Source organism: Pan troglodytes, chromosome 20 (assembly GCF_028858775.2).
Source record: "Pan troglodytes isolate AG18354 chromosome 20, NHGRI_mPanTro3-v2.0_pri, whole genome shotgun sequence".
NCBI lineage: Eukaryota > Metazoa > Chordata > Mammalia > Primates > Hominidae > Pan > Pan troglodytes.
In genome coordinates this window covers 19,596,587-19,618,651 of record NC_072418.2, presented here as the reverse complement: position 1 = coordinate 19,618,651, position 22,065 = coordinate 19,596,587, and the positions used below count along the sequence as shown (strand labels likewise).

At 49.3% G+C, this 22,065-nt stretch overlaps 1 protein-coding gene across 4 annotated transcripts in view; it reads left to right on the top strand.

Annotated features, from left to right (window-relative positions):
* The window catches only part of CPAMD8 (C3 and PZP like alpha-2-macroglobulin domain containing 8), a 134,417-nt gene that overhangs the window by 66,342 nt on the left and 46,010 nt on the right, over nt 1-22,065 (top strand). For all 4 annotated transcript variants that reach the window (XM_016935418.4, XM_054673111.2, XM_063800593.1 and 1 more), the window contains 4 exons: nt 3,341-3,403; nt 9,062-9,293; nt 14,158-14,311; nt 15,607-15,737. In XM_016935418.4, the coding sequence (XP_016790907.3) occupies nt 3,341-3,403; nt 9,062-9,293; nt 14,158-14,311; nt 15,607-15,737 (580 nt within the window). The remainder of the gene's footprint in view (nt 1-3,340; nt 3,404-9,061; nt 9,294-14,157; nt 14,312-15,606; nt 15,738-22,065) is intronic.

Genomic DNA, 22,065 nt, shown 5'->3' with positions numbered 1-22,065 from the left:
GGAAAGGGAAATCCCCTGACCCCTTGTGCTTCCCAGGTAAGGCAACACCCCGCCCTACTTCGGCTCATCCTTCATGGGCTGTACCCACTGTCCAACCAGTCCCAACGAGATGAACCAGGTACCTCAGTTGGAAATGCAGAAATCACCCGTCTTCTGTGTCAATCACACTGGGAGCTACAGACTGGAGCTGTTCCTATTTGGCCATCTTGGAACGGCCCCAACATATCTTTTTAACCATGTTAATGTGGTTAACATTTTTTTCAAGCAGTAGAAGAGGATATATAATGAAATTTAAGTCTCCTTCCCACCCTCAGACCCTCCATTCCCTTCTTCAGAAGGGAATGCTGAATAATTTTTTTTTTTTGAGGAGGAGTCTCACTCTCTTGCCCACGCTGGAGTGCGGTGATGGGATCTCAGCTCACTGCCTTCCATGTTCAAGTGATACTCCTGTCTCAGCCTCCTGAGTAGCTGGGATTACAGGCCTGCACCACCAAACCTGGCTAAGTTTTGTATTTTTAGTAGAGAGGGGGTTTCACCATGTTGGCCAGGCTGGTCTCGAACTCCTGACCTCCAGTGATCCACCCACCTCAGTCTCCCGAAGTGCTGGGATTACAGGTGTGAGCCACTGTGCCCAGTCTGAATAATTTCTTAGATATTCTTCTGCGCATATGTAGGATTAAAAAAAAAAGAATAGAAGAATACCATAATGTCATTTTGTACATTTCTTTTGAAAGTTAACAACAAGTCTTGGAAATCATTCCATACCAGTAAATGCATGTTTACCTCACTCTTTTTTTTTTACAAATATATAATAGTCCACCAATGAATATACTATCATTTGATTTGCCAGTCCTCCTAATGATGGAGATTTGGGCTATTTGCTAATTTTCATAGTGCCATGATGAACCACTCCATCTCTCTGTGTTTGCACACATGTCTGCGGGTGTTTCCAGGGTCTGCTCCTAGGAGAGGTGTTGATGGTTGAAAGGATAGGAGCATTTTTATTTTTGCCAAATTTTGAGAAAGGCTTTTTTTTTTGAGAAAGGAGAAGGAGCAGCCTTTGAGGAGGGTGAACTGTGAGGCTTCTGAGGCTCAAACAAGAATGCATGAAGGCACTCCTTAGGAAACAGAGGATGGGTGAGCAGGAGGTGGAGAGTTCAGTGTGATGATGAAGATGAATGTGGTAAAACCCAGGGAGGGAAATTAGCAAAGGGAGGGATATAGGGTGGCCCCTGCAGGCCTTTATCCCTTCTGCATCCAGGAGAGGAGGCACGACTGTTTAAAGATGGACTCTGCCAAGCCTTTGATACCTTGCTTCTACTATTCTTAAGTAGAATGTTAACTCTGCCAGGTAAAAGAATTAACAAGTTACATCCTTGAACAGACACTTTTCAAAGAAGATATACATGCAGGCCGGGCGTGGTGGCTTATGCCTGTAATACCACCACTTTGAGAGGCTGAGGTGGGTGGATCACAAGGTCAGGAGTTCGAGACCAGCCTGGCCAATATGGTGAAACCCCATCTCTACTAAAAATACAAAAATTAGCCAGACATGGTGGTAGACGCCTGTAATCCCAGCTACTCAGGAGGCTGAGGCAGGAGAATTGCTTGAACCTGGGAGGCGGAGACTGTGGTGAACCGAGATTGTGCCATTGCACTCCAGTCTGGGCAACAGAGAGAGACTCCATCTCGGAAAAAAAAAAGAAAATATACATGCAGCCAACAAGCATATGAAAAAAACCTCAATGTCACTGAACTAGAGAAATGCAAATCAGGCCAGGCACGGTGGCCTACACCTGTAATCCCAGCACTTTGGGAGGCCGAGGCGGGTGGATCACTTGATGTCGGGAGTTTGAGACCAGCGTGGTCAACATGACAAAACCCCATCTCTACTAAAAATACAAAAATTAGCTGTGCATGGTGGCACACCTGCAATTCCAGGTGTAATTCAGGAGGCTGAGGCATGAGAATCACTTGAACCTGGGAGGCAGAGGTTGCAGTGAGCAGAGATTGCACCACTGCACTCCAACCTGGGTGACAGAGCAAGACTCCATCTCAAAAAAAAAAAAAAAAAAAAGGGAAATGCAAATCAAAACTACAATGAGATGCCATCTCATGCCAGTCAGAATGGCCATTATTAAAGAGTCAACAAATAAGGTGGGTGTGGTGGCTCATGCCTGTAATTCCAGAACTTTGGGAGGCCGAGGCAGGTGGATCACCTGAGGTCAGGATTTTGAGACCAGCCTGACCAACATGGTGAAACTCCGTCTCTACTAAAAATACAAAATTAGCTGGGTGTAGTGGCAGGCACCTGTAATCCTAGCTACTCGGGAGGCTGAGGCTGGAGAATCGTTTGAACCTGGGAGGCAGATGTTGCAGTGAACTGAGATCGTGCCATTGCACTCCAGCCTGGGCGACAAGAAGGAAACTCCATCTCAAAAAAAAAAAAAAGAAAAAAAAAAGAAAAAAAATAACAGATGTTGGTGAGGTAGTGGAGAAAAGGGGATGCTATGCACAGTTGATGGGAGTGTAAATTAGTTCAACCATTGTGGAAAGCAGTGTGGTGATTCCTCAAAGAACTAAAAACAGTACTACCATTTGACCCAGCAATCCCATTACTGAGTATATACTCAAAGGAATATAAATCATTCTACCATGAAGACCCATGCACACAAATGTTCACTGCAGCACTATTTACAATAGCAAAGACCTGGAATCAACCTAAATGCTCATTAACGACAGATTGCATAAATAAAATGTGGTACAGAAATACCATGGAATACTATGCAGCCATAAAAGAGAACAAAATCATGTCTTTTGTGGAAACATGGATGGAGCTGGAGGCCATTATCCTTAGCAAACTAATGCAGGAACAGAAAACCAAATACTGCATGTTCTCACTTATAAGTGGACGCTAAATGATGAGAACACATGGACACAAAAGGGGGAACAGACACAGGTCTACTTGAGGGTGGGGGATGGGAAGACAGAGAGGATCAGAAATAATAACTATTGGGCATAGGTTTAGTATCTGGGTGATGAAATAATCTGTACAACAAACCCCCATGACACACGTTTACCTATGTAACAGACCTGCACATGTACTTCTGAACCTAAAATAAAGTTTTTAAAAAACAAGTTATGTCCTAATCAAGTAGACTGTTAACCCTGCCAGGTAAGAGAATTAACATGTTATATCCCAGTGAAGTACAATGTTAACCTTTCCAGGTAAAAGAAATTAACGCGTTATATCTGATCAAATAGAATGCAAAGCTGCTAGGTTCACATAAGATTTGTTATGTTCATGAAACCTTAATCATTTCTTTTTTTCTTTTCATAGAACGGAGAAGAGAAAAAGGACTTTCTTCCCCGAAACATGGATTTGGCATTGTCTCAACATCAGGTACATTAAGATTTCTTTTCTGTGCTGACTTTGCCGGTTGACTGAAAGGCACTCATGCGGGTCCAGAGAGCCCCCAGTGAGACGGGCAGGCCTGATACCAACATCTGAGCAAGACACTGTGCATCTTTTTCTAACACGTAAAACTTCAAGCAATGAAGCCAGCCTTGAGTCCTGCTGCACATTTGGACGTTTGCCTGTGAAATATGAAATGCAAGGGCTTTGTGCCTCTTATAACTCCCTTTTGGGGTTACTCTATCTGCTCTGTTTGTATAACGAGCTCATTAAAATGATTACAGTTCCCTGGAACATGAACTTGACTCCACCTACCCCCACTCCTTGCTCCTCAGGGGACTACAGCTCTTGCTCAAAAAACAGGATGCCTTACTCAACACATTTCCTTTCTGCATTTTTCCCCGTTTAGTTCTCTTTGAAGCAGAAGTGCAGGCACCCCTTTTCTGCTGGATGCAATTGACTTTTTTTCTTGCAATGCTCACCGTTAGAGCACCAATGACACTAGTAAAAAGTGGCACTGGCATGCCCCGGCAAACCAGTTTGGCATGAAAACTGACTCTTGGTCCAGCCCGGGCCAGCAGGTGGGCTGACTGCTGGAGCCGTGCCCTTCTTCCAGGCACAAGGTGCTGTGGCAAGTGCTTGGCAGAGCCAGGCACGCAGCTGGGGGCCCCTCAGACTGCTTTGGGGGATGTGTATGTCCTCATCGTGGGAAGGTTTGACTGCTGATCAGAACACATCCAGGTCACTGTGTTTTGCTCTGGGGGCCCAGCTGTAAGACAGGCTATCTGTCCATCATCATTCAAATGTATCTACTTTCTGGATGTCTGGTGAGCTTTTTTTATTGTTAAAAAAATTTTTCAATTAACTTTTATTAGGGCTGGGCACGGTGGCTTATGCCTGTAATCCCAGAACTTTGGGAGGCCGAGGCAGGTGGATCACGAGATCAGGAGATCGAGACCACCCTATCTAAGATGGTGAAACCCTGTCTCTACTAAAAACGCAAAAAATAGCTGGGCATGGTGGCGGGCGCCTGTAGTCCCAGCTACTCAGGAGGCTGAGGTAAGAGTGGCATGAACCTGGGAGACGGAGGTTGCAGTGAGCCAAGATGGCGCCACTGCTCTCCAGCCTAGGCGACAGAGCAAGACTCCGTCTCAAAAAAAAAAAAAAAAAAAAAATTCATAGAGATGGGGTCTCTGTATGTTGCCCAGGCTGGTCTGAAACTCCTGGCCTCAAGTGATCTTCCTGTCTTGGCCTCTCAACGTTCTAGAATTACAGGTGTGAGCTACTGCTCCTGGCCCAGATGTTTTTGATGTTAAGGATGGTCCCTTGAATAAGGTAGACAGAGTCCCAGCACTCATAACATTTTCATTGTAGCTAGAGTAGACAGGTGCCTAAAGAGCCATCATGGTGCAGTGGGGTTAGTCTTCTGGAAGGCTGGGCATGGAGCTTGGGAGGCAGAGAAAGATGGTGGAATCCTTTGGAAAAGCCAGAGAGGGTCCTCAATGTAGGGCCCAAGCTGAGTCCCACCATATGAATAAGCAAGAAAGGGAAGGGTGTCCAGGAAGGACCAGCATGAGCAAGTGCTGCAAAGTAGGAGAGGCTGGTGGATTTCCACATGGTTGAAATGAGATGGAAGGAGCTGAGGAGGATGCAGGGAGTATGAGACCATGTGGGCTGTGGGGGTGGGGTTGGGGGTGCAGGTGTGGAGAGCCAGGGATTTGGGATTTAGGATTTAGGATGTTCTCTCTCCTCTCTTGTTGGCTGGAGCAAGGATGAATTAGAGGGGACAGATCTGAGACCAGGGAGGAGGTTCCTGCTGGACCCAAAAGAGGACTGGTCAACTCTCTTTTAAACCACACCCATTTAAAGGTGGGGTGTGGTGGCTTATGCCCATAATCCCAGCACTTTGAGAGGCTGAGGCAGGAGGATTGCTTGAGCCCAGGAGTTCAAGACTAGCCTGGGAAACATAGCAAGGCCCCATCTCTAAAAAAAATTTTTAAATTAGCCAGGTGTGGTGGCACATGCTTGTGGTCCCAACTACTTGGGAAGCTGAAGTGGGAGGATCGCTTGAGCCCAGGAGGTTGAGGCTGCAGTGACACGAAATCGCACCACTGCACTCCAGCCTGGGCTACAGAGTGAGACCCTGTCTCAAAAAGGGAAAATGATTCAAAAATGAATTGGGTTAAAAAATTATGGTGAAATACTCAACATAAAATTTACGATCTTAACCATTTTTAAGTGTATAGTTCAGTGGTATTAAGGACACTCACGTTATTGTGCCAACATCACCATCACCCATTTCTGTGACTCCTTTCATCTTACAAAACTGACACTCTGTCCCATTAAACACTCACTCCCCTCTCTTCCCTTCCCGCAGCCCTTGGCAACAACCCTTTCTGTCTCTGAGTTTGACTATTCTAGGGACCGCCTGTAAGTGGAATCATGTAGTATTTGTCGTTTTGTGACTGGCTTATTTCAACATGTCCCCAAGGTTCATCTTTGTTGGAGAATCCATGTCAGAATTTCCTTCCCTTTTTTTTTCTTTCTTGAGATGGAGTCTCGCTCTGTCACCAGGCTGGAGTGCAGTGGCACAATCTCGGCTCACTGCAACCTCTGCCTCCAGGGTTCAAGTGATTCCTCTGCCTTAACCTTCCAAATAGCTGGGACTATAGGCACACGCCACCATGCCCAGCTATTTTTGTGTGTGTGTGTGTGAGATGGCATCTTGCTCTGTTGCCCAGGCTGGAGTGCGGTGGTGCGATCTCGGCTCACTGCAAGCTCTGCCTCCTGGGTTCACGCCATTCTCCTGCCTCAGCCTCCTGAGTAGCTGGGACCACAGCCGCCCACCACCATGCCCTGCTAATTTTTTGTATTTTTAGTAGAGATGGGGTTTCACCGTGTTACCCAGGATGGTATCGATCTCCTGACCTCGTGATCCGCCCGCCTCGGCCTCCCAAAGTGCTGGGATTGCAGGCATGAGCCACTGTGCCCAGCCAATGCCTAGCTAATTTTTTGTATTTTAGTAGAGATGGGGTTTCACCATGTTGACCAGGATGATCTCGATTTCCTGACCTCGTGATCCACCCCCCTCGGCCTCCCAAAGTGCTGGGATTACAGGCGTGAGCCACTGTACCCGGCCTCCTTCCCTTTTAAGGTTGAATAATATCCTATTGCATGGATTCCCTCATTTTGTTTATCCATTTATTTTCTGTCGATGGACCCTTGAGTTGCTTCCACCTTTTGGCTATTGTGAATAATGCTGTGAACAGAGGTATACAAATATCCCTTTGAGACCCTGCTTCCCATTCTTTTGGGTGTATACCCAGAAGTAGAATTGCTGAATCATGTGGTAATTTTATGTTTAATTTTTTAAGGAACCTCCAGACTAATTTCCACAGCAGCTGCAGCGTTTTACATTTCTACTAACAGTGTACCAGGGTTCCAATCTTACCACATCCTCAGAAACACTTGCTGTTCTCTTTTTCTTTCTTTTCTTTTTTTTTTTTTTTTTGAGATAGAGTCTCGCTCTGTCACCCAGGCAGGAGTGCAGTGGTGCAATCTCAGCTCACTGCACCCTCCGCCTCCCAGGTTCACACAATTCTCCTGCCTCAGCCTCCCAAATAGCTGGAACTACAGACACGCACCACCACACCTGGCTAATTTTCGTATTTTTAGTAGAGACGGGGTTTCACCCACTACTTCTGGGTGTATACCCAAAAGAATGGGAAGCAGGGTCTCAAAGGGATATTTGTATACCCATGTTCACAGCCTTATTCACAATGGCCAGACTCCTGACCTCAAGTGATCCACCCACCTCGGCCTCCCAAAGTGCTGGGATTATAGGCGTGAGCCACCATGCCCAGCCTTTTTTCTTGCCTTTTCTTTTTTAATATCCTAATTAAGTACATGAAGTGGCATCTCATTGTGGTTTTTATTTGCATTTCCCTAATGATTAGTGATGTTGAGCATCTTTCATGTATTTATCAGTCATTTGTCTATCTTCTTTGGAGAAATGTCTATTCAAGTAATTTGCCCATTTTTGAATCATGTTGCTGTTTTTGTTATTGAGTTTCAGGAGTTCCCTATATATTCTGGATATTATTTCCTTATCAGATATATGACTTGCAAATATTTTCTCCCCCTGGGTTGACTTTTTACTCTGTTGATAGTGCCTTTTTTTTTTTTTTTTTTTTTTTGAGACAGGGTCTCACTCTGTCACCCAGGTGTTCAAGTGATCCCCCAATCTCAGCCTCCCAAGTAGCTGGATCTACAGGTACACACCACCACTCCTGGCTAAATTTTTAAATTTTTTGTAAAGATAGGGTCTTGCTGTGTTGCCCAGGCTGGTCTCAAACTCCTGGGCTCAAGTGATCCTCCTTCCTCCGCCTCCCAAAGTGCTGGGATTACAGGGGTAAGCTACCATGCCAGCCCTTGAATAGTGTCTTTTGATGCTCAAAATTTTGCAGTTTTCATGAAGTCCAACTTGTCTACTCTTTTTTTTTTTTGCTTGTACCTTTGTTTTCATATCCATGAAATCATTGTCAAACCCAATGTCATGAAGCTTTTGCCCTGTTTTCTTCTAAGAGTTTTATAGTTTTAGTTTTTACTTTCAGGTCATGGATTCATTTTGAGTTAACTTTTGTATATGGTGTTAGGTAAGGTCCAAATTCATTCTTTTGCATATGGATGTTTGCTTTTTCTAGCAGTATTTGTTAAAAAGATTGTCTTTTCCCTAAAGTATCTTGATGCCCTTGTCAAAAATCATTTGTCTCTGTCGTCAAGGTTTATTCCTGGGCTCTCTATTTGATTTCATTGGTCTGTATGTCTGTCTTTATGCCCGTAACACATTGATTTGAATATGGTAGCTTTGTGGTAAGTTTTGAAGTGTGAGCTCTCCAGCTTTATTCTTCTGGTTTCTTTGTTTGGCCACCAGGATCCCTTGAGATCCATGTAAAATCTCAAGGTGGAGTTTTCTATTTCTGCAAAATAAAATAAAATAAAAAGTCATTGGGGTTTATGATAGGGGTTCCATTGAATCTATAGATCACTTTGGGTAGTTTTGACATTTTAACAAGTCTTTCTGATCCATGAACATGGGAAATGTTTTCATTTATTTATGTCTTTTTTTGTCTTTTTTAGTTTCTTTCAATAATATTTGTGTGTGTGTGTGACAGGGATCTCACTCTGTTGCTGAGGCTGGACTGCAGTGGCGGGATCACAGCTCACTGCACCCTCGACCACCTGGGCTCAAGTGAATCCCCCACTTCAGCCTCCTGAGTGGCTGGGCCTACAGGCATGTGTCACTATACCCACCTAATTTTTAAATTTTTTGTAGCAACACGGTTTCATCATCTTGCCTAGGGTGGTCCGGAACTCCTGGGCTCAGGCAGTCTCCCACCTCGGCCTCTCAGAGTGCTGGGATTACAGGCATGAGCCACTGCGCCCAGCCCATGTTTTCTATTAGAGTCAGGGCTGAGGGACAGTTTTTTTCCTGTTGCCGCTTCCGTGATGCCTTCAATGCTTGTTTCTAAGCTCCTAGGGTGCCTCTCTGAGCCATGCAGCCTGGGTCATCCATGCCCACTGGCCCCCCCCCGAGGCATGGCCCTGGAGAAGGGCCCCCCATCATGGCTGTCTGTCTCTCCGCAGTGACCCATCTGGTGAGGGGACACTCAGTGTGAAGGTCCCGGACTCCATCACCAGCTGGGTGGGCGAGGCCGTGGCCCTGTCCACCTCTCAGGGCTTAGGCATCGCCGAGCCCTCCCTGCTGAAGACCTTCAAGCCCTTCTTCGTGGACTTCACGCTCCCCACTCTCATCATTCGTGGGGAGCAGGTCAAGATCCCGCTCAGTGTCTACAACTACATGGGCACCTGCGCCGAGGTACTCAGCCCCCCAAATACATAGCCTTCCTCCATTCAGTGGGGAGTTGGGACTGCATTGGTGCTATAAGGTAGGCAGGGGTGGGACAGTGTCAGCTTGGGGGATTTAGGAGGGCGAGAGCCTCTATGATGTTGGGGAGGCAGGGATGGGTGGGCTCAGCCTGGGGGGCTTTGGGGAGGATGCGTCATCTGTGCTGTCAGGGAGGCAGGAGTGGGATGAGATCAGCCTCTGATTCACCAACCGTCAAAGCCAGGTGAGGAGGAGGTGGGGACGCATGTGTGTGAGTGAGAGGGACTTGGTGTAAGTGGAGCTGTTGTCCCTGACTCCCTGGCCTAGCAAGGGCGTGCCTGGACTGGTATCATATGTGATAGCATGGAGCTTTCTCTGTAAAGGGCCAGATAGGAAATATTTCTGTCTTTGCCAGCCACACAATCCCTGTGGCAGCGACTCAACTCAGCCCTTATAGCATAAAAGCAACCTAGATGATCTCTTACCTGAATAGATATGGCTGTGTTCCAATAAAACTTGATTTCTAGACACTGAAATCCGAACTCCATAGAATTTTCACCTGTCACAAAATAATCATTCTTCTTTTAATTTTTTTTCCTCCTAACCATTTGAAAAAGATGAAAACCATCTTTAGCTTGTGGGCCCCACAGAGACAGGTGGTGGATCCGGTTTGGCCTATGGGTCTTAATTCACAGACTCCCCGCAAAGTACCAGGAAATCCTGGTGGTGAACAGAGAGGGTGCTTGGGATCCCGGTTTATACTCATAGAGCTGCCGATCTTGGGCACGTTATTCAATCTGTTGGTGTGTCGGAGCCTCGCTGGGCGTTAAAGGGTTAAATGAGTTAGTCTCAGTAGACACTGAGAACATTAAGCAGGGCTGTTTTTCGATGATATTATTGGGGTTCCAGTGTCTGCCAGAGGTGTGCAGTGAAGGCCAAAGCTCTCTCTTGGAGGCGGCAGGAAAGGCTGCTGTCCTAGTCTCCTTGGGCTAGTAAGGTAGCCCAAACCAGGTGGCTTAAAACAACAGAAATGTATTGTCCCACAGTTCACGAGAAGAAGTGTGAAGGCAAGGTGTCATCAGGGCTGGTCCCTTTTGGAGGCCCTGAGGGAGAATCTGTCTATGTCTTTCTTTCTCTCTCTCTCTCTTTTTTTTTTTTTTTTTTTTTTTTGAGACAGGGTCTTACTCTATCACCCAGGCTGGAGTGCACTGGTACAATCACAGCTCACTGCAGCCTCGACCTCCTAGGCTCAAGCAATGCCCCCTCCTCAGCCTCTCAAGTAGATGGGACTACAGGTGTGCACCACCATGCCTGGCTAATTATTTTATTTTATTTTCATAGAGATGGCATCTCCATATGTTGCTCAGGCTGGTCTCGAACTCCTGGCCTCAAGTGACCCTCCCACCTTGGCCTGCCAGAGTGCTGGGATTACAGGCATGAGCCACTGCACTCAGTCCCTCTCTCCCTCTCTCTTGGCTTCTGGTGGCTTGTGCCAGTATCAGAAGACCCCGTCACCCAGGATGTGAAATCCAAGCTCAACCTTGGAGCGAAGTGGTTTCTGTTTAGATCCCACTCACTCAGTTTTGGTGGTGCATGTACTTCTGCAGCTGGTGCTGGGCTGACAATTTTACCTGCCTTATTTTTTATGTATTTATTTATTTATTTATTTATTTATTTATTTATTTATTTGGAGACAGGATCTCGCTCTGTCACCCAAGCTGGAGTGCAGTGGCGTGATCTTGGCTCACTGCAACCTCCGCCTCCCGGGTTCAAGCGATTCTCCTGCCTCAGCCTCCTGAGTAGCTGGGATTACAGGCGCCCGCCACCACGCCTAGCTAATTTTTGTATTTTTAGTAGAGACGGGGTTTCGCTATGTTGGCCAGGCTGGTCTCGAACTCCTGACCTTAAGCCATCTGCCTGCCGTGGCCTCCCAAAATGCTGGGATTACAGGCATGAGCCACCACGCCCGGCCACCTTCATCATCTTATCAAGCTCCTGTGCGGGCCAAGGAAGAAGGGTCTGTGATGGAATCATTCACCATTAGGAAGCTCAAAGAAGCATTGTCATGGGTTCAGGGGCCTCCAGGGAGTGAGTGGCGGAGCTGTGTGTTAGAATCAATGTCTACGGGTGCCGGGACAGCCCAGAAAAGGGGAAGTCCCCCTGACCCTGAGAGTCTGCAGGTGATGCTTGAGTCAGGCATCGGGGCGGGAAGGGCATTCGCAAAGAGGGAACAGCATGTACAAGCAACAGAAGCAGGAGGCAGCTTGACCTTTCCTGGGTCCTGCCTCAGACACAGTTTGGCTTGGCTTTGGGGTCTGGTCAGGGAAGATGGAAAAGCAGGTGAGGAGCAAGAGGACGAGGAGGTCAGAGGCTCCTGCCATTGTCTGGGCAAGAGGCAAGGAGGCAGGAAGCAACCAAGGCAGCGGTCACAGGGTGGCTTCGGTGAGGGGTAAATGGGAGATGTTAGACTCAGAATGGCCAGGTAGTGGTGCCCAGAATCCTAGCTTCAGTCCCAACCTTTACAATCCATCCTTTACCGTTCTTTTTATATGGATTATGGTTGGGAGGAATAGGATCTCGGTTTCCAAAAGAAAGCATACACACAGACTATGCCCTGACCTGTAGGGTGGCCCCTAAAGGGAGGTTTCCCTCTGAAACCTGTGAGCAGAATCCCCAGATGTCCGGCTTGGCTCTGAGCGCATGCTGGTGTCTAGCTTTTCCAGCAGGAAGAAGGAAGTCCTGCTGGGCAGTGTATGTGCTTAAGGACCACCCCAGCTTGTATGACCATCCCCAAGACAGAGAAAACAGACCCATTCAGACCCTCCAGTGGGGAGCGCTGGTCGTTTCACTCAGGACCTGGAAAATGGCTCATTGACACAGTTGAGTTTCCTTCTTTCTCCTTCCTTCCTCCCTCCCTCCCTCCCTCCCGTCCTTCCTTCCTTCTTTCTTTCTTTTCTTTTCTCTCTCTTTCTTTTCTTTCTCCCTTCCCTTCCCCTCCCCCTCCCCTCCCCCCCCTGCTCCTCTCCCCTCCACTCCCCTTCCCCTCCCTTCCCTTCTCTTCCCTTCCCCTCCCTTCCCTTCTCTTCCCTTCCCCTCCCTTCCCTTCTCTTCCCTTCCCCTCCCTTCCCTTCTCTTCCCTTCCCCTCCCTTCCCTTCTCTTCCCTTCCCCTCCCTTCCCTTCTCTTCCCTTCCCCTCCCTTCCCTTCTCTTCCCTTCCCCTCCCTTCCCTTCTCTTCCCTTCCCCTCCCTCCCCTTCCCTTCCCTTCCCCTCTCTTCCCCTCTCTTCCCCTCCCTTCCCCTCCTTTCCCCTCTTTTCCCCTCCTTTCCCCTTCTTTCCTTTTCTTCTTCTTTTGATGGAGTCTCGCTCTGTTGCCCAGGCTGGAGTGCAGTGCTGTGATCTTGGCTTACTGCAACCTCCACCTCCTAGGTTCAAGGATTCCTCTGCCTCAGCCTCCTGAGTAGCTGGGATTACAGGTGCCCAGCACTACGCCCGGTCTTTAGTAGAGATGGGGTTTCCTCATGTTGGCCAAGCTGGTGTCAAACTCCTGACCTCAGGTGATCTGCCTGCCTCAGCCTCCCAAAGTGCTGTGATTACCGGTGTGAGCCACCGCACCCAGCCTCTTTCTTTCTTCCTGGGAAAATGCTACCTTGAGGGGGATGTGGGGATTCCTGATGTGCACCCTGCAGCAGCCATTGGCTCTCAGATCTAGCTGGGCCTTTCCTTTGGCAGGATTCAGGAGTCTATCATGCATGCCGCTTCACATTTTCCCCGCATGCTTCTCTCCACATCACACCTGCAGCCTCTGTGCCAGTCCTTGGGTGGGACAACATTCTGAGGCTCAGCAATCACTCATGTCTTGATCAGCCATTTCTTTAATTCCTAGCAGGGCACCCAGTAGGTGCTCCATATATGCTGGTTGGACAAATGGATGTGGAGCAAAGATTTCCTCTTAGATGGAGGGGTTGCAAACGTGCTTGCATATGCACCCACAGTGCACACGCACACACCCTGCAAAATGCACACACATGCACACAGAGACCAGTATGTGTGAGCATGCACATGATGCACCCACACAAGTCGTCATGGTATACATATGCACATGTACATGCATGATACATGTATACACATGCCATACTTGCACATCCATGCACAGACATGCACATGGAGTCCCATGCGTGCATCCATAGCACCTCTGTACCCATATAGGCACACACATGCATGCAGAAACTAGCATGCCCATACACACACACACGAATGCATATCCACATGCCTTTACCCGGTAGATGCACATGTGTGTACATGCATGCATGCACATGTGTATGCAATCTGTGCTTGCATCCATGCACACAAGTGTGCACCCAGGGACACATGCATTCACAGCACACACATGCACATGAATAAACACACACGTGCACACACAGAGCTGTACTCTGACATCATGGAGCTGCACGGTTGGAAAGAGGGTCAGGAGAGGCACTCTGTGGACCTGCTGTGGGAGAGGTTACATCCATCTGGAGTCCCAGAGTGGATGGACATGCAGGAGAGGCAGCCCTGGCTGGAACTGGCAGCTTCAGTCCGTGGGAGATCTGGACCTGTGAGGTTACAGAGGGCTGTGGGGAGGAGAGGTCTCACAGCAAGACAGATGGGCATGAGAAGGCCAAGTGGGGCACCAGACAGCAGAGGGTAGTTTGTTCTGATCGGAAATGGAAAGGGGACCTTCCCGGGGGGAGCATGGCTCTTTGAGAGGCTGACAAGTCTGGTGTGTACAGTGAGTGGTGGGATGTGTGTTGGGCCTCCAGGCACCGGGAGGGGGCCTGGATTCCAGGCGCCATGAGCCAATGCCACCCTCTGCAGGTGTACATGAAGCTCTCAGTTCCCAAGGGCATCCAGTTTGTTGGGCATCCTGGCAAACGCCATCTGACCAAGAAGATGTGTGTGGCCCCCGGGGAGGCTGAGCCCATCTGGGTCGTTCTGTCCTTCAGCGACCTGGGGCTCAACAACATCACAGGTGAGGACCCCACAGTTCTTGGGGTGGCCCCCCTCTCCAGGCCACGAAAGTGTCCTGGCATTGACCCCAGTTGGGGATGAGGGGTGGATGGGGCAGCAGGTAAGGTCAGGACTGTCCCAAGGAAAATGGGACAGCAACTGGGGCAAGCAGGACAGAAGGAATGGGCCCAGGAGGAGTGGGGAGGCAGGCCCTGGGGTCTCACCTGTTGGGGGAGCTGGGCTCTTAAGGTGCCAACCCAGTGTAGCACACACACGTGCAGACATGCATACACACACAAATCCACACACATGCCCATATGTGTAGACATGCACACACACAAATCCACACACACACGTCCACATGTGTAGACATGCATATACACACACACAAATCCACACACACGCCCACATGTGTAGACATGCATTCACACACACACACAAATCCACACACACATGCCCACATGTGTAGACATGCATATACACACACACAGATCCACACACATGCCCACATGTGTAGACATGCATTCACACACACACAAATCCACACACACACGCCCACATGTGTAGACATGCATATACACACACAAATCCACACACACACCCACATGTGTAGACATGCATACACACACACAAATCCACACACACACACCCCCACATGTAGACATGCATACAGATACAAACAAATCCACACACGCACATGCCTGCATGTGTAGACATGCATCACACACACAAATCCACACACACATGCCCACATGTGTAGACATGCATCACACACACAAATCCACACACACAGACACATGCCTGCACATGCAGACATGCATACACACACAAATCCATACACACACACACCCACATGTGCAGATATGCATTGCACACACGAACCTGTACAAACACATGCACACATGCATATACACATACAAACTTGTACACACAAACGGAAAAATGCACACACATGCATATACACACAAACACATGTACAGATACACACATGCATATGCACACACAAATTTGTACACACACAAATGCACACACAAACTCGTGCACACAAATGCACACACATGCATATGCACAAACTCGTACACACAAACACATGTACAAGTGCATGCATATGCACACATGAGCCTGTATGTTCAAACACATGCATACATGTGCAGACATACACACTTGCATGCTTGCACACATCTGCATATACACACACACACATGCACACACACACACATGCATGCATGCACACACATCTGGGATAAGGATAGGGATGGGACAGCCCCCATCTTGGGTGGAGACCTGTTCTGAGACCAAGACATCAAATTTCTGCAGCCAAAGCCCTTGCTTATGGAGACACAAATTGCTGCCGGGATGGGAGGTCCAGCAAACACCCTGAGGAGAATCACGCCGACAGGAGGGTCCCCATCGGGGTGGATCACGTCAGGCGCAGTGTGGTGGTTGAGGTAAGGCCGTGTCCTCATCTCTGGTGCTTAGCCAGGGCCTCATTCCTTCAGCCATGAAGCTGGGGCCAGCTGGAGTGTGTGGTCTGAGGCTGAGCCAGGGCCTGGGCAGCCTTCACGGGTTGTGCTTGAGAGCTCAGGTGCCTGGACTTTCGGGTACTTCCTTGTTAGAGGATCATGGTAGTCTGTTCCCTCCCTAAAGCGCAGAGTGGGCTTTGGTAAAGCAGCTTGGGACTCTTCAGGGGCTGCAGCAAGAGCCCCCTGACCCCTGGGTGAACTATTTAGGAAGACCATGTCCCTCATCTCGTGCTTGTCATAGGCATTTGTGGGGACCATGACTCAGCATTTGGGGCATTGTCATTGGATGGCCTGTGTGGGAAGGACACAGAGCTGCAGGGGGCAGAGGCAGGCACCAGGATCTTGCAGACCCCCAGCTATGAATCCAGGATTGGCCACTTACCCATGATCTCGGGAAGCATCCTGGCTTTCCAGCCCCGCTCTGTAAGACGAGGGGCTCACCTTCATAAGATGGGGTGGGAAGCCAGAGATGACACACAGATGTCTCAGGGCTGAGCATGCAGCAGCCACCATGCCTCATCTTTTCTTGGCTGCTTGGACACATCAGAGCCCTACTGAGGCTCCATTTGGTGCTGCACCAACAGCAGCCCCTAACAGCAGCCCGAAGGGTCTCACATTCCCCAGAGGCCCAGCTGCAAACAGCTGCTCTCCCTCCCTGCCGGGATCCTGCTGGCCCTGAACACAAGTGGCTTCTGTCAGCACCAGGAGTCATGTGCCCACTGGGCAGAACTCCGGAGCGGTGACAGTGGACAGGTCACCGCTGTAGTGTAGTTGATGTGATGTGATGGATTCCTTGGGGACCAGAGTGCTGTCAGGTGGGGACCGAGATCTCTGTGAGCCAGCAGGGTGGAATGGTCCAGATGGGGAAATGCAGAGACCCCCGGTCACCCTTTGCCCAGCCAGGGCATCCTCCCTGGGCCACAGCCTGCCCTCCTAAGGCCCAAGAAGGAGGCAGCGAGCCCCTCCGAGCTGCAGAACCTGGAGGCCTGGCGTTCTTGCCTCCTCCCCTTACAGAAGGGATTTCTCAATGCACACAGGGGGACTCTTGAGGGTCTCCTTCCCTGGAGCCTTTCCTCCCATCCATGCCGCAGAACTATCTCTGCACCTGCAGTATCCACTTGTCCGGCTTCGTGGAGGCAGCTCTGGGGAAAGATACAGGCATCAGAAGACTTGAAATGTTGATGCAAAAGATGAAGCTACAATTAGAAAAGCAATTTATGAAACAAGAGGCACCAGGATGTGTGGCTTGATAAAGCAGCAAAACGCTCCTCCTACCTCTTCCCACCGGAGGACTGTGGGCGCCACCAGCTGAGATGGACTTAGGAGCAAGAAGCTGAATACGATGCATGGGCCAGTGGGGAATCATCATCTGTGCACGGCCCGTCATGGGCACTGTACCAGGGTGGGGATGGCTTGGCAGGTGCAGGGAGTACGGACACCGCTCTGCCTTGCTCCCCTGCTGGCCTGCAAGGGGACTAAGATCCTCTATATCTGCTGGGAGGCTGAGAGTGTTCAATCATCTCCACGTGAATTTCACTTCAGTGAAATTCCAAGGAGCAAAGAGGAGGCAGAAATAATTCGGGCCTCACTGGAGTGATAGGAGGGCTGGCCAGCCAGGGAGTGGGCTCTGGAGTGAGAGCCCCAGATTCGGATGGAAGCGTTGGATGGTTAAATGAGAGTGTTGGTGGAAAGCCTCTCATGGTATCTGGCCCGTCTATGTCTACTAAAGACCCATGTGCTGTTGTCACACAGGCATTTATAACAGTCAACTGGGGAATCCCAGACCAAAGTCAGGGATACGCTTTCTATTTTAGGAAATGTCCATCAGCTGATGAATTAGAGAAATGAATGTGGGTCAATGAAATGCAATTCCTCAATGCAATGGAATATTATTCAGCTGTGAAATGGAGTGAAGGGCTGGGTGTGGTGGCTCACACCTGTAATCCTTGTGCTTTGGGAGGCTGAGGCAGGAGGATGGCTTGAGGCCAGAAGTTGGAGGCTGCAGTGAGCTATGATTATGCCACTATACTCAGCCTGGAAAACAGAGCCAGACCCTGTCTAAATGAATGAATGAATGAATAAATAAATAAATAAATAAATAAAGCACTGATCCATGCTACAACGTGGATAAACCTAGAAAACGTGATACCGAGTGAAAGAAGACAGACACAGGCCGGGCACGGTGGCTCACGCCTATAGTCCCAGCACTTTGGGAGGCCAAGGTGGGCAGACCACCTGAAGTCAAGAGTTTGAGATCAGCCTGGGCAACATGGCAAAACCCTGTCCCTACTAAAAATACAAAAATTAGCTGGGCGTGGTGGCACACACCTGTAGTCCCAGCTCCTCAGGAGGCTGAGGAGGGAGGATTGCTTGAGTCCGGGAGGTGGGAGTTACAGTGAGCAACAGAGGGACTCTCGCAACACTGCACTCTAGCCTGGGTGACAGAGCCAGACCCTGTCTCAAAAAAACAAAAAAAGAAAAAAAAGAAAAAAGTCAAACACAAAAGGCCACATGGTGTATGATTCAATTTATATGAAATGCCCAGAACAGGCAAATCCAGAGAGGCCGAAAGGAGTGAAGCACAGATCTGTACTACAAGGCTTTAGAAACGCCCAGCCAGAGCTACTATTCGTGCATCATGCAGGCTCCGTGTTCTGAGATCTGGCCCCAAGCCAGAAAGAGCACAGAGACAAAGGAGGTTGGAACCAGGATGGACAAGTGCAGCCCGAGATGGGCTAACACTCAAGGAGCAAACCCAAGCCACGGCAGAGGGGCAGAGTGGAAGAGATGGGCATCATTGAGGAAGCCAGCTGTGGGTTCCTCTGTGAGCTGAGTCAGCAGAGGTTTCTTGGGACCCAGAAACCATGAGGGGCCCCTGGATTTGTGCCCAGGGCCCCAGCCAATGGTCAGCCAGAGGCACAGTGCATCCTTGTTGTATTAGTTCGTTCTTACATTGCTATAAAGAAATACCTGAGACTGGGCTATTTATTTATTAATTTATTTATATTATTACTAGTTTTGGGGATGGAGTCTCACTCTGTCGCCCAGGCTGGAGTGCAGTGGTGCAATCTCAGCTCACTGCAACCTCCACCTCCCAGGTTCCAGTGATTCTTCTTTCTCAGCCTCCTGAGTAGCGGGGACTACAGGCATGCACCACCACACCTGGCTAATTTTTGTATTTTTAGTAGAGACGGGATTTCACCATGTTGGCCAGGTTGGTCTTGAACGCCTGACCTCAGGTGACCCGCCTGCCTCGGTCTCCCAAAGTGCTGGGATTACAGGCATGAGCCACTGTGCCCGACCATGACTGGATAATTAGTAAAGAAAAGAGGTTTAATTGGCTCACAGCTCTGTAGGCTGTACAGGAAGCATGGCTGGGGAGGCCTCAGGAAACTTACAATCATGGCAGGAGGTGAAGGAGAAGCAGGCGTGTCTTACATGGCTGGAGCAGGAGGAGGAGGGAAGGGGAGGTGCTTCACAGTTTTGTTGTTGTTGTTGTTGTTGTTGTTGTTTTGAGATGGAGTCTCACTCTGTCGCCAGGCCGGAGTGCAATGGCATGATCTCAGCTCATTGCAAGCTCCAACCTCCTTGTTCAAGCGAGTCTCCTGCCTCAGCCTCCCGAATAGCTGGGATTGCAGGCACCTGCCACCATGCCCGGATAATTTTTATATTTTTAGTAGAGGCAGGGTTTCACCATGTTGGCCAGGCTGGTCTCAATCTCTTGACCTCGTGATCCACTCACCTCGGCCTCCCAAAGTGCTGGGATTACAGGCGTGAGCCACGGTGCCCAGCCGCTTCACAGTTTCAAACAACCAGATCTCATGAGAACTCACCCATTATCACGAGAACAGCAAGGGGGAAATCCGCCCCCATGATCCAATCGCCTTCCACCAGGCCCCTCTTCCAACATTGAGGATTACAATTCAACATGAGATTTGGGTGGGAACACAAATCCAAACCATATCACTCACCACCAACAGAATGGATCTGGTTCTGTCTCTATGGATTTGCCCACGGGACATTTTGTATCAATGGAGTCATACAACATGTGGCCTTTTGAGTCTGGCTTCTCTCACTCAGCACAATGTGTTCAGGGTTCATCCATGGTGCAGCATAGATACGTGCTTGCTTCTATGGCTCAATCATATTCCACTGGATGGATGAACCACATTTTCTTTATCTGTTCACCTATGGTGGACATTTAGGTTATGCACAATTTTTAGGATTATGCAGCTGTTAAAAAGCTACCATGAGGCCAGGCACAGTGGCTCATGCCTGTAATCCCAGCACTTTGGGAGGCCAAGGCAGGTGGATCACCTGAGGCCAGGAGTTCGAGACCAGCCTGGCCAACATGGTGAAACCCCGTCTCTACTAAACTATACAAAAAATTAGCCAGGTGTGGTGGCAGGCACCTGTAATCCCAGCTACTTGGGAGGCTGAGACAGGAGAATTGCTTGAACCTGGGAGGCAGAGGTTGCAGTGAGCTGAGACTGCGCCACTGGACTCCAGCCTGGGCGACAGAGCGAGACTCCATCTCAAAAACAAAAAACAAAAAACTACCGTGGGTTACAATGGCCTAGCCCTGCCCATTTCTCCAAATCCCTTTCCTGACAAGGGGCCAGGCTGGTAGATGGGGGGTTACTGAGGCCTAAGCAATGCTTCTGGGGCCTTCCCTGGTGCCCCCTAGCTTAGCAAATGACCCGTGGGTGCCACATCAGGCCTAGCAGGTGTGAGATGAAATCCTGGCAGGTGGACGGCTCGATGTAGCCTGAGATGGTGTCCTCAGCCTCTCAGCACCAACCCTGGGAAGTTTACTAGGAAGTGGATGTGAGTGGGGACAAGCATCTCCTGGACTCATCAGTATAGACACATGACAATTTCAAGGAGAGCTTTGGAATGAAAGTAGGTAAGGATGAGAAAATACAACAAGAACTGACCGTCAGTAGCACTGAGAAGACTCCAGACCCTTTCTGAAGCATGATAACCCCGTCACAAGGTGAGGTTGGGGGTCTTTATCCCCATCTTAGAGATGAAGAAATGGGGGCCCAGAGAGGTTGAGTGAGTGGCCCTAAGCCAGTCAGCAGGAATGGTTGTATTAGGATTCACCAGAGAAACAGAAATCCGCCCCCCCACATACATAGAATGAGATTTGTTATATACACACACTCCCACACATACATCTGTAGGATAGGTTTATCATAAGATACTGGCTCATGCGCTTATGGAAGCCGAGAAGTTTACAAGCTGCCCTCTGCAAGATAGAGACCCAGGAGGCTGGGCGTGGTGGCTCACGCCTGTAATCCTAGCACTTTGGGAGGCTGAGGCAGGCAGATCACCTGAGGTCAGGAGTTCGAGACTAGCCTGGCCAACATAGTGAAACCCTGTCTCTACTAAAAGTACAAAAATTAGCTGGGCCTGGTGGTGGTGCCCGTAATCCCTGCTACTCAGGAGGCTGAGGCAGGAAGATCATTTGAACTCAGGAGGCGGAGGTTGTAGTGAACTGAGATCGCGCCATTGCACTCCAGCCTGGGCAACAGAGTGAGACTCCATCTAAAAAAAAACAAAAACAAAAACAAAAAACCCCAAAACAACAACAACAACAACAAAAAAGCTAAAGACCCAGTAAAGCCAGTGGTGTAGCTGGAAGGCCTGAGAGCTGGAGAACCAATGGTGTAGATTCCAGCCTAGGTCTGAAGGCCTGGGAACCAGGAGCAGGAGAAGATCGATGTCCCAGCTCAAGCAGTTGGGCAGAGAGTGGAACCAATCTTCCTCTGTCTTGTTCTATCAGGAGACGTTTAACAGCTTGGATGGTGCCCACTCACATTGGAGAGGGCCGTGTGCCCTACTCAGTCCTCCAACACCAATGCTGATCTCTTGCAGAAGCACTTCCTGGACACGCCCAGATAGAGTGTTTAACCAGCTACCTGGGCATCCTGGAGCCCAGTCCAGTTGACACCTAAAATTGACCATCCTAGGCTGGGCACGGTGTCTCATGCCTGTAATCCCAGCACTTTCGGAGGCCGAGGCAGGCGGATCGCTTGAGGTCAGGAGTTTGAGACTAGCCTGGCCAACATGGCAAAATCCCATCTCCACTAAAAATATAAAAAATTAGCTTGGCGTGGTGGCATGTGCCTGTAGTCCCAGCTACTTGGGAGGCTGAGGCATGAGACTTGCTTAAACCCAGGAGGCAGAGGTTTCAATGAGCTGAGATCACTCACACCACTGCACTCCAGCCTGGGCGACAGAGTGAGAC